The sequence below is a fragment of the Pyxicephalus adspersus genome, chromosome 2, assembly GCF_032062135.1.
Source record: "Pyxicephalus adspersus chromosome 2, UCB_Pads_2.0, whole genome shotgun sequence".
Taxonomy (NCBI): Eukaryota; Metazoa; Chordata; class Amphibia; order Anura; family Pyxicephalidae; genus Pyxicephalus; species Pyxicephalus adspersus.
Window position 1 is genome coordinate 123,209,076 of NC_092859.1, and position 13,590 is coordinate 123,222,665.

Sequence of the window (13,590 nt, forward strand, 5' to 3'; positions counted from 1 at the left end):
TGTCTGAAAGCAGAATTAGTCTGGTATAACCTGCAATAGGTGGTTGAAAAATATTCACATTCACACAAGAATTCCAAATTCTCCTAATGCCTGTTACAAGTTTGTGACTCAAAACTGTATTGAGGCTTCAGTCAGGCTGATAGCAGTGTTAAACCCAGGCCTTTTTTAAGCTTAGTGGGAAGAAATTGTAGGTGGGTGGCAGCCCCTGTATTGTGACCCAGTAACCACCCAAAAACAGACGGTGGTTACTGAAAAGTGCCAGGTGGTGCACCCAGCTAAAGGGGGCTAGGGAGAACACTGAGATAGTATATGAAGAAGGTGGTCAGCAGTAAGGTGTCACCTATACAACATTTAATACTTTTACTGATCAGCAGTGGAATATACACAAACTTATGGCTTGCTATTCCTTAGTTGTTGTATAGTCACATATTCAGTGTTCGAGAACTATTACTATGAAAGAATGTTATCATTGTACTATGGCCACTTCCCAAACACAAACCATAATCCTGCTTTTATTTTGCATTCTGCTGGCATTCTTGTGTTGTACCAAGATGTTTTTTCAGCTGTCACTTTTCTTGATAGGCATGTGCAAGGAAAAATTCCTTTGTGTTTGTACAGACTGGTATTATTATCAGTCTCATATAACTGTTTGGGCTGTTTTTTGTTTTTTTTACTGGAGGTGAAAGAGAACGACAACATTGTTTTTTTGTGTTTTTCTTTCTTTTATCTGTACAATGTGATGGCAGACATCTAACTCTGAGCAGAGCTGGATTGGGAGGCTGTCCAGCCTTATTCTACAAATACTTCAGATCAAGAAAAGTACACATAGTAGTCCAAGTGTTTGTTTACTACAGTGCTCAGCGCAGCTGTGCGGTTTGTCTGGTAATCTAAATCCAGAGAATCGTGTATTGCATGAAGCATTTGAATTTATAAGTTTGAGGGAGAAAAACATTGTGGTTGATAAATCTTGTCAATGTAAATCTGCTGAGCTCATGATTGGGGTAACTTAAAAATATTTTACGGATGGCTTCAGCTCGTGCTTTTTTTTTTTTTTTCTTTATACAGCTCTAACCAAATGTGGTCATTTGGAAACAAACATGGCAAGACATTTGAGAAGCTTTGTTGAGGTTGAAAGATAGAATTGCTGCTGGAGGCTTGGTTGGAGAGATTTCTCCACTTCCATGTCCCTCTGGATGCCTTGTAGACTGGGTCCCCTAAAAAACATTCTGGTTTTGACCACTTTTTCATCTTGTTTTTTTCTGTGCTTTACATTGATAGTTGATTAAAGTTGGGATCTTGTGATACACCATATGGCCAAAAGTTTGTGGACAGTTAACCTTCTGCACAAAGCCAGGGCAATATAATGTAAGTTTGGTGTAGAGGTACTTGGTTTCACAGAGCCCTTACCTCAGCCTCACTGTGTACTTTTGGGATGAATGTAAATAGTTAGAAAGATCTGCTTGACCCAACATCTGTACCTCATATCAAATGTTTTCCTGGAGGAACGGTCGCAAAATCTTAGACACTCCAGAATCTCATTCCCAAATCAGAGTGATTTTGGTTAACATGGGTTTGTGAAAAAAATATCTTCATTAACGTGACTGTTAAAACAAGTGAAATAACAGTAATTTTCCCTTTTGTTGCTATACCATTCACCCCTTTTCTTATATTAATATATTTTTATATCTGTATATTATTATATCTTATATTTTTCTTATGGAAAACATGGATGCGGATGCCCCCCATGCTTTCAAAGGTTCCTAAAATTGTCAGGAAGCTGTAAATAATGGTTTTCACCAAAAATGATGAAGTTAAACTTTTAAAAAAAATCTGAATTTTGATATTGAATTTCCAAATCAGGTTGGATTTGTTAACCCAACCTGGATTGTTTTCATTCTCTTATCCAGTTGTCCAGTTGATCCATTCTCGTATCTTAACAGAATAGCTTAGATTGTTGTAACTGCAGACAAACATGTTTTGAAATGGGGGTAATAGGTGTACAAAAACATTTGGCAATATAGTTTTCTGTTATTCTTTAACAGTGTAAGCTCAGTATGAGAATCAACAAATCTTTGTACCAAGGCTCGGTAAATTTATTGATATTGTAGGGAATCTCCAGGGAACTGCCGAAGTACGAACTTCAAAAAATATATATATTTGCTGATTTAGCTCCCAGGGATTTGTATTTTGGCTAGCTTTATTTGTAATGAAATATTATCAGTGTGTTTTTAAAATATATATGCACGTAATATTACTGTAAAGTGATAACAGCAGGTGAGTCATTGAAGTTTTCTTCTTGGGGGGTTAGACTTTTACTTTGATAGTTGGTTACAATGAACATTGGTGATGTTGTCTTTGTTGTAGTACAAAGCAGTGTCCAACAAATGCGTACAAATTCAGCTTGCGTATACCCATTGCGGAATTGTTCTGGACCATAAATTATATCCAACAGTTTCTGATTTGTTGCTCCAAGTAAAGCGGAAGTAAACCCGAAACTAACACAAAACAATAAAATCGCACTTGCCTTCTATCCTGCAGAACAGTCTATCCATCCGGAAGTTTCTTCCAATGGGTCCCGCGTTGTTCTGGTGTCTGTCTTTGGCCCGGCACAGAGGAAGGTGTTGTCATCTTCTCCTTTTTTTTTTTTACGCATTCTTCTTCCTATGTCACCCAAACTCGCTCTGCGCACTTTTTTCCCTATTGATGAAAGGGCTCATTCTGCGCATGCCTTAAATGCTCGAGCATGCGCAGAAGGAACAGCCAGGAGCCTCCTGGTATGCGTGTCCTAGGTGTCTCGGTAAGCTCTGTGCTGCTATTCATTCTTGATTGCCTAGGCGGTTAAGAATAACGAGGGCAGTGCTGCACCCTTTTTTTTTTTTTTTTTTTATGAAGGTTGTTGCACTGTTACTGTGCCACAGTATACGGATAAAAGATTTAAACTAGTATTTCTAGAATCTTAACATTGGCAACCCACCTATATTTCTCATTACAGATGGACCTTTTTTTTTTTTCTTCTATTGATTTGCACCACATCTGTTAATCTGTATTATGCAACATATAAAAATTATTAATAGAATAACAACTATTGTGATGTTAGAACATATTACTGAAAGACTATCCACATACAAATGTTCCAATTTTTAGTAGTTTAGGAACAGTTATCATGTATATTATTCATATAGGAGACAAAAAAATGATTAACAAATATTCAAAACGTTATTAATCCACATACATTAAAAAACACAACTGTAGATTAAAAGATAAAAATTGAATAAACCCTTCAATAGTTATACATTTCTTTAGCAATTGTTCCAGGGTGGTTCATATACAGAATACCCCTTCACCAAATTTAAAAAAAATGGTTGAAATTGTTAAAGTAGTGAAACTTCATGGTAATGTTGAATGATGTTGAAAATCCTTCAATGCCAAAATGTTTGAGTGCCCTTTTTGCTTTATTGTTATAAACATATTACTGAAAGTTTTGAGTTTTTCCACCATGGTGATTAGTTCTGGTATATAAAGCCATGAGTAGTAGAAAGCGAGAACATAATCATAACTTTTGTCATCTAGTGAAACATTTCCTTATTCATATTCAGCCCACCTTCTTAGTTTTCTGAGTTGTCACTGTTGCCTAGAAACATACAAAATTATAAGGATGCTTTAATTCCATACTAATGAGGCCCGTGGTTTCTTTTGCAATGGAAGATGAGTCACAGCCGCTACAATCATAAAACTATGCTAGTTTTCTTGATTTATTTTTCCTTTGAGGTGGTAGACAACGAAGCAAAGGGACAATCCTTGGCAAAACTTTGAAGAACCTTCTAGTGATTGCAACGTATTGTTTGTGATTTGTTATGATGATACGTCATGCAGTTTCCATATACTAAATTTGCAGGAAGATGTAACTTGCTGAACCTATTCTCCTGTATATGAATTAATCATTTATTTTTTATTCTCAGATCCTGTACATTCTGCCAAGGTCAGACAATGAATTGTGTGTTCATAGACCTTTCATAAAGTGGAATGTTGCTGGCACAATCTTGTAAGGATGACTAAGAATTCATGCATGTGTCAGCCATTCTGCTTCCAAGATGCAAAGAATTTCTGGAAGAATCCACAGTTATTTTTTTTATTTTACATTTTTAGATATTGCTCCTGATTTTGATGTGTGTGCGCTGCCAAAAAAGGCCCCTACATACACACAGCCAAAACATTAAAACTTCTAAAAGGTGGAGTAAAAAAAAATATATTGATTACATAACTAAAAAAGAATCTGACAAAGGTGGGATGCAACTGAACAGATTAGTTCAGGAAAACCAGGCAAGTGTAAAAATGTGATTGACCTGGACAAAAGCCAATTGTAATGGTTTGATACTTAGGTCAGAGTATCTCCGAATCGGCAGATGGTTTGCAGTGTTCTGGTGTGTGGTAAGAAGGACAATTGTTGAAGCGGAGAAAGGGTTAGGGGCGTCCAAAGTTTAATATTATGTGTGATGGTCAAGGTGGAGGAAGATCATCTGGTCTGAATCTACAGAGCTCCAATTTCATATCCACAGTCTGTACAGCACCAAAAGCTTGGAAGCAGTTTGACCTAAAGAATCTACTACTAACATCTTATTGCCATATAAAACGAGAGATCTTCAGAAGTTCTGTGGAGTTGGTGAATTGATGAGTTGGAGCTGATTTGAGGACAAAGGGGGGGAGCTCTTATTATTAGTGTGTAGTATGTGTGGCTTTTCATGATGCTACTCGCACCCTGGACCAGAATAGAACCGTGGTACATTTCAGTTCTGATGTTTTTACTCAACTCAGCCATACAGGTACCAGGCCTGAAGCGGTACATAGAGCAAGAGATTAGCCTTATTTGTCGTGTCCTCCCATCAGAATATAAACAACAAGCTGTTAGATTATAACTTTTAGGCTACGTACACACGTGCAATAATTGTTGTTGGAAGGGATCTTTCACAATCCTTTCCAATGACAGTACATACAGTACTATTCTGTTCTATGGAGAGGGGAGGGGGAGAACAACGGAGCGGCACCCCACTGTGCTCTCTCCTCTTCACTTTTATCATGATTGTTCCCCATTTGTCATTTATGGATCTGCCAGGACGGAATGACGAGCACTGTACACACGCTAGATTCTTGTCTGATATCAGCCCTGAGGCAAACATCAGACAAGAATCATCTGACGTATGTACGTAGCCTTAGTCTTTGTTGTGATCCTTGAGGATCTTATTCTGAAAAATTTACCTTAGCAGGAAGTCAAGCATGGCTAGTTTTAAAGCTCATTTACAGTTTAAGAATCTGTGTATAGTGTAATATCTATAGCCTGGGCAAGTCAAACTCGGATAATTGCACCATTTGCATTTGAAAAATAACATCTGTTTGATATGGTAATGAACACAGAGATGAATAAATGTGTGCCCTTTACATAGGCGTGTAGCAGAGCTTTACCAGAAATTAAAGCTGACATTTATCTGTTTGAACCCGAAAAAATCTATAGTACCCTATACTGTTGCTCCAAATGATAGAAAATATGTCGCCAGCATGTTGTCCTTTTTTACAAATCACATAGATCAACCCATATATATCAGATGAGCTTTTATTATGGGGAAGGGTGGAGAGCATTTCAGCTTCTGTTGCTCTCAATGATTTGTTTAAAAATAAAAGTAAAATGTATTCATTATGCACCCCCATCCAAACCTGTTTGATTCTAGGCAGGTGCCTTGCTTCTTTCCACTTGCTATAAAATAAGGGTGAACCTGGATTTGCAAGTGTTGGATTTTCTTCATTTGTATTGGGGAATTGTAGTATTTAGCTTGCATTGTGTAGCCTGTTTTTGCTGTCTTCTGTAGGAGTTCTGACGTTTTCTATTCATAATGATATGCAAGTTATTTGGTAATTTTCTTTTTGTATTTTAACATTCTTTTCTGGCAATTCCTGACTTGGATCTAATACAGCATGTTTTTATTGTTGTGAGTCACATGCCATTCAGCTCAGTGTCTGGGACAAGTTGTATCCATTTTGTTTTAGCAGAACAATGTGTGCCACTGAGCGGCGGGAAAGGGGAAGAATTTTGGTGGCAAAAACTCTGGAATCATAACTTTTTAGATGGCCCCTATTTAGAGGTTTAAAATCAAATTTTTGTTTTTTTGAAAGAAATGTATTGTTTGTAAAAATAAGTGGGGAACCACTTAGGACTGTTGCACAAAGGTATCTCTTCTTGAAAGGGGAGGAAAATGTGCAGACTTGGAAAGTGTGTGACACCAGTAAAGTGGAAGTAAATATAAAGCTTAGTTCTTGATTGTCACCTGAAATAAACCATTGCGCTCATCAAAAATCTGATGTGTACACCAATTTCCCAGTGTCATTTATCCTTCTGCCCTGGCGAATTGATGGAACACTGATCAGTAACATCCACTTTACATTGAAGGGGAGCACAGGGGGGTGCTGCTTATTCATCCTCCACTTTCCCCTTCCCACATAGCAGGACAGCTCTTGGTGTACAGTGCTTGTTTCCTTGTCTGTCACAAGAAACAATTATGAAAGATCACCTCCAGCAACAGTTACTTGACGTCTGTACAGGCATTAGATTCATTTTGATTGGTAGTTCCCATTGACCAGGAAATGCTGCAGTCAGCTCCCCATTGTGATGAGAATGTTTCTTTGATGTAAAATGAGATACCTCTAATTGCTAAGTAAACAATACGGCAAGATTCTCCATGGCCAACAGACTGTAAAATGCACAGCCCTCTGTCTGCTTAGGATTTAACCCAACCATGTAATATGGCTGAAAAATCACTAATTTGCTATTAAATAGGAAGTATTGTGTGATTTACGTAGATGAGATTACTTTGAGACAAAATCAGGTAGGATAAGCATATGGATAAGAAGAAGTTGGAAAACAGGTTTTATTATACATTGTGTCTGACTGTAAAGCTGTGATCATTTCCAGTGACAGATAATCGGGGACTGTACACAGCACAATTCTGTTCTATGGGAGGGTGAAGGAGCAGCACCCTTTTGTGTTCTCATTCCATAGGAAAGCACAGTCATCAATCTGCCAGACATCATTGGACCTCTGTATACCTGTCAGATTTTCGATTACTATTCACCTGCGGATAACTTTAGATAGGAGTTTGCTTTTCATGTCCCTGGAAAACATCAATCTACTAAGTGACGCTACCAAACCCCTTTTATAAGTCAGTCCTATTTACACCCTGGTCAACTCTCTATATGAGAATATAGACGATTCGGTGATACAAGTAGCTCAGCCGTAAACACAAAGTTCAGCCTAATAGGGTAATGATATAATGAGACTTTCCCACTGGGATCCTGGATAGCGGCAATCATCGTTCAGCGGAAGGGGAAGGATCCCTCTCTTAGCTCTATACAGAAATATTCTCTCAATTATTTTGTGAGATCTGCCGAATATGAATTGTCATTATTAGAACAGTAATTTCATGGTTATGTTACAGATTTTTACTTGTAAATAATTTAACAAAATTTATTTATTCATTATTCTTTTTTTTTTTTTTCCTGTAGTATGTTTGTGACTTGCTTGTGTGTGTGCAATAAAATGTTGGGTGGATTGGAACATTGTAATCTCCTGTTGATAAACATTATGTATCTGTAGTAGGTCAGGGTGGAGAAAGTTTTATTGTGTGCAATAAAATGTTGGGTGGATTGGAACATTGTAATCTCCTGTTGATAAACATTATGTATCTGTAGTAGGTCAGGGTGGAGAAAGTTTTATTTATATATTGATATCAGAGAGCTCCGGATGAAGAAATTACTTTTCCTTCCCATGTGCCCGTGTATGACTCTGCGGTATGGGGTTGAGGAGGAGGACTTGGCACGTAACATTATGATTATGGAGGTGGAGGCATAAAATAGCTTAGAGGGCAGGAGTAGAAATCTTCCTAAATCTGGTAATTGATGATGAAGTAAATTGAAAATGATTCACCTAAATGATTTCTGACATATGTCTTTCTGGCTGGAAAAACAAGGTTCCTGCTGAATTAATTTGTGCAAGGTGCAGATTTGTACTGGTGAGAAATCTAGTCCAGAGTCCGGATTTAAACTGGGTGTGTAAACATTTTAGGACAGGGTTGTGTGGAGCCAGGAGTAACTTTAGGTGTGGCTATGAACCCCATATTCCTTATGTTATCTGAAGGGTGAAGTTCTGATTACCATGGGAAGAGGAGTTTTTTTCCCACTAGACTCCAATAAATTGGTTTTGGCCAGAGTTTATCTGAGACCTAGAGAATATTTTAAAATGTAAAACTAATCAGTCTTATAGTCATTGCAGCTGGAATCTTTGTAGGATGGTGGCTGTGTTTGTGCAGTCCAGAGTTTAGTGAAAAGCAAGTAATCATTAGTTTGTAATTTAACTGATAAAATACAGCTAGAGCCAAGTGAAACTCCAGGCACATGGTTAAATCTATGAGTGAACTAGCAATGTTTACTGTACTACCTGCCAAAAATGTTGTAATGTTGGCCAGCCATTCTTGTGACGCCCACTTCTTCCAGGCAGGGAACATCAACCTGTTGCTTCCTGGCTCTACTCACTGGACAGAGGAAGGCAGGAGCTATAGAAAGAGGAGTAACATAGGAAGATGGTAATTAGGAGCCATTTCTTTCCCCTTTGTTTGTGAAAAATTTGTGGAATTAAAAATATTTTCAATGTATATATTTAGCTGTGTATTTATAAGCTTGCTTTGGCTTTTACTTTATTTGTTAAGCAAAACCAAGTAAATTCCAGCTATCTTAACCTAAAGTCCCAGGCTTAGGCTTATGTACACATGCTAGACTTTTGTCATTGGAAAGGATCTTTCAGGATCCTTTTCAATGACAAAAGACTGAAAGCTGCATGAACAAACGCTGTACATACAGTGCCGTTCTGTTTTATGAAGAGAGGAGGAGGGGAGAACGAGCAAGGGGCACCCCGCTGCGTAGGACTGATCTATAAACAACATTGGACAAGCACTGTACACACGTCAGATTCTCGTCTGATCCCAGCCCTAAAGTGATTATCGGAGGAGAGTCCTCTGATGTGTGTATGCAGCCTTAATATAGCAGTGCTTAAGGTACAAATTCAAATTCTGTAGGCCCAGGTCTGAACAATATCACTACTGGTGCTAAAACTGCCATTTTTGCATGCTTTATGTTCCTAATGCATGATTTGTTTTTGTATAGATTTAGGGTATACACCTTTCTGCTTTAAGTTTCCCTACTTTTGCTTTTCTTAGGTGAAATAATTGTGAATGAGGTAAACTTTGTCCGAAAATGCATTGCATCCGATACAAGTGTCTACGACCTGTGGGGGAAGCTGGTGTGCACCAACTTCAAGCTTTCCTTCATTACAGATAATCTTGTGCCATTTCAGGTATGTGCAATTTCTGCTGTTATAGTTTCTGAAAGTATTTTGTTTTATGCTGACTGTAACTGCAGACATACTCAAATCAATAGCCAGTTTTTATTACAAGTTCCAATAATAAAACCAAACTAGATGTAGTGATCCTGAAAAAAAAGTCCTTCTTAAGCTAAAGTGGAACAGGTAGGGGACAGGTGACATCTCTTCTGTAATAAAATAAACTTACCTGCCTGTTCCCAATTTTTTCTGCAATGTGCACTGAGCTGCTCGTGTGCATCTAAATGTACAATGCCAGGTATCCTGGCGTGGAATTAGCTCCCATGCACATGTATGAAAGTTTCATCATTCTGGTTTGACCAGTTTGGTTGGCTGAAGATCCTAAACTCTTGAAGAAGACGGGGTGAGGATGTTTCCGTCTGTGATAGAGCGAGAAGGAGGTGAGTGTATTTAGGTGAATGTTTAGGAAAATTGCAACCATGCAGATAAAGCTTTGTTACTGCAGAAGAGACATACGTTGCAAATTCTTTAAGCAACAAACAACCTGCCACTTACAATTTTTTTTTACTAGGTAAGTTTAGTTCCAAGTTACCTTTCTGAGTATATTGGTATTGTCAAAACCTGATGTATATATATTGTTACTCTAATTTTCCCAGTTGTGATGCCATTCAACTCTGCAAATGCTATATCCCATGTTTTAGAGATAATTTCTGCATTTTGACTGCCTGGCCAACAATGCAAACATTTTTTTTTCCAGTCTCATGAAGCATCTTTCTTTGCCAATATTTGTTGCATTTTATTAAATGTGCAAAGACCTCTTTGCAGCAGAGTGTTGTCTAGAATTTAGGAAGCAGATCCCTTGTACTTTTTCATTGCTGTTCTGTTCCATACTGTAAGCAATGTATAAATAATTATGGTTTATCTTGTTGTATAGTGCATAGACATGTTTAGGTGATCATTTTCAGACAGTCACCCTCTAGGTCATGTATTTTAAGTAGGCATGTGGACATTAGTGGGAATCTGTCAGGACAGAAATGTTGAAGCTCCCATTACTGAAATTGGTTGGACTCTGAAGCAGTGATCCCTATTCTTCCATTAATTCTTAGTATGCCACAACCTTGGAATAAGCATGTGAATATCTGCCATTACAGTGCTGTGAATGTTTGCTGAAGGTCAGTGACTCACCTAACAGTGAAGCAATGAAACACAAAGCTTACTTTCTTCAAAAACAAATCTGTAACTGCAGATCCCAGCTTTCTGCCATGCAAGGGCAAACTCCTTGTCTACAGGTATATGGCAACTTTGACAGTCCTGTGTTTGTCTTTGTGAAGAAATAAGTCCCTGATTGTCACAGCCCGTGTCGACACAGGCCCAAACTTAGACAGACACAAAGTTCAGGCATTTTTTAACTTGGGTGTCAACCCAGGAGTTGTTTTGACAGCGAATGTTGATGGACGATTCATTTTTCACTTGTGCAAAGGCACCCTAAAAATTATGTAAAATATGACCTCTGTCTCTTTTTACAGCTGGTCTATAAATGATCCCAAATCATCTGTGTTGGGTCATTTTGCTTGTTACCTGTTGGATCAATACACCAGTATCATTTTGATTGGCAGAGACTGCTAGTAGTTTACTAGTCATAGATTGGCTTTCTGATTGTATAGACCTTTAAAAGAAACTCCACCTAGCAAGTTAATCCTCTCTATCTCTTTTTCATGGTATTCTTTTTGTATTTAAACAAAGTAGTGTGTTACTTTATTTCATTTTATATTTTTTATATTGTGTGTTTAGAAGTCCTGTGTATTTCTTCAGAAAAAGGATTGTGTAGGGACCAATTATTATATAGGTTTCACTACTCCAACTCACCACTGATCTGTCACTGTAAAGCATGAACAACCCTCGCTCGCTTTTTCCAAAAAGAAGAGTAGAATCAATAGTTTAATGTCCCAAAATGGTCTTCAAGGTTTGGTTTGGTTTCCTAATAAGAAAACTGATGCACATACCTCATGAATGAATCCAAAATCTTCAAATCTTCATTTACTTGTGTTTCAGATGCTTTGTTACTCAGGGATCAGGATATCAATCCAGAAAGCAGAGAGCGAGCTGATTGAGAAGTTGCAGGCTTGTAAGCAGGGAGAATACTGATAGCTGCATAATTTTTTTTATTCATTCTATTGTAGTGAAAGCAAGAACACTGCTTAAGAGTGTAACAATTCATCATTGTTGCCATGCAATATACAGAAGCTGCATTAGGTTATTTAACCTGCAGGATAAACAGGTATTTGTGTAGGACTTTGCAGGGCAACAAATGTAAAACTGAATGCTGATACACTTTAATGAGGGCAGTCCATATATGTTTTTATTGGTAGCCTTAGGTTCAAGATAAAGCTAAACTTTAAAATGCCTACATTTTGTCTTCCTTAATCCCTCTATTCAAAATTCTTATGAAATTACTAAATAAAATCATTCAGTTTCCATTACATGCCCGTTTTTAGATCAATAGATTACATCATTACTAATTTTCTTTAAGGCAGGCAAATTTGCTGTTGGGAATGGCTTGCAGGGTTCTGCACACATATTCCTAAAAATGTCCACATGCAATTCTGAGTCTCTGTGATTAGCTGAACCTAATGCCAATGAATTAAAGGGGTAGGCCAGGGACTGAAACACTGCAAAGGGAAGGGCTAATTGATGCTGGATGTACATGGGCTAGGGAAAGAGGCAAGCTCCGTCTGAGTTGCTGTAACTTCTAATGCACTCTGCTCACAGTGTTCAGTGATATCGGTGTGAGAAATTTCAGCACAGGTATGGAGCCCTTATCACTGGGCAAGACTGAAGGTAATACTGCAATTCAGCTTTGTTTAGTGATGGGCTTGGTATTATCTTAGAAGGAAGTATTGTTTTCTGATTACCTAAACTTTATATTATTTTTATTTTCACTTTAGAAATTCCACTATAAAAATATCCTACTGGGTGAACATGATGTCCCATTAACATGTATAGATCAAATTGTTGTAGGTAAGTACAGCAATGCACCAAGAAAACAGCTGTGTAATAACAGGTTGGAACAGTAAAATGCATGACCGGAAACAGCTGACACCTTTCATAAACTATTCTTCATTAATGTGGAAGTGCTGGTAACTAATTAACGAGAGCTGTGATACAAGGTTTTATAATGTTGCATTCCGACTACCACACTTCTGATTTTAGAGATAGGTATCCCATACGTATGTAATGAAAATTAGGGGAACAGTTTAAATTTTTAATGTAAAATAAATTTGATTCAGTCAATGTGTCAAATTTAGATCACAAAATAAAATCCACCAATGATCTAATGCTTAATAGGAAACTTTGGGAGTATGCCTGTTTACATTTTATGCTAATGCTTTGCAGCCTGATTTTTCCCACATGCCTTTTTAGCTGGGACTGTGTTCTTTGGTCATGAGATCCTTTATTGTGTCATTTCACTGTTTCTCTGAAATACAGCATTGAGCCTTCAAGACTTGGAAACACATGTTCCCAGAAGGCAGAATTACTAGCAAGGAGGTGATTTTGAAGCTGTAGGCAGTGAAATATAGAGCTGAAATACATTATTTATATTTAATTAGACTTTTGTTATAAACTTGCAGACATCTAGGCAATGCAAGCCATTTTTACCTTCAATCAGATCAGTGAAAAGGGTTCCCAACCTGTTATGTCATGGAGGCAAACAATGTCCTGTGATGTGAGATGGCCTTAATTTTAAATGGCTGTTGAGTAATTTGGCAATTCATAATCATTTCTTTTCATTGTAGTGAATGACACAAAGAGAAAGCAGAAGATCCTTACATCTAACAAAAAGCTGAAATTCAACCCAACAGAGTTAATAATTTATTGTAAAGACTTCCGCATTCTCCGCTTTCGCTTTGACGAATCTGGTCCAGAAAGTGCTAAAAAGGTAATATTGTTGTAACCAAAAGGTATTCACGTTGCAGTTCTGGATTCATATAATTGTGATATATTCAAAACTAAGCCTCTTTGTTCTGGCATTTTGTGTAAGATGGAAGACAACTCTAACTTATGTAAGGGTTCTGCAAATACTGATCAATGTGCAAAGATTTGGGGTTACTTTTAAAACCGTTTTGTACATGTCTTTCCTTAGCCTTTCCCCTAAGTTTTATGCTCTGTCTCTACTGCCCTGTTAAGGGTTTCCTGGCAGGGCTTTGCTTCTGTGA

At 37.6% G+C, this 13,590-nt stretch overlaps 1 protein-coding gene across 1 annotated transcript in view; it reads left to right on the forward strand.

Moving 5' to 3' along the window:
* Positions 1 to 13,590, forward strand: part of MTMR10 (myotubularin related protein 10) — a 52,669-nt gene that overhangs the window by 16,707 nt on the left and 22,372 nt on the right. The window contains exons 3-5 of the mRNA XM_072402286.1: positions 9,255 to 9,391; positions 12,322 to 12,394; positions 13,171 to 13,313. Coding sequence (XP_072258387.1) covers positions 9,255 to 9,391; positions 12,322 to 12,394; positions 13,171 to 13,313 — 353 coding nt within the window. The remainder of the gene's footprint in view (positions 1 to 9,254; positions 9,392 to 12,321; positions 12,395 to 13,170; positions 13,314 to 13,590) is intronic.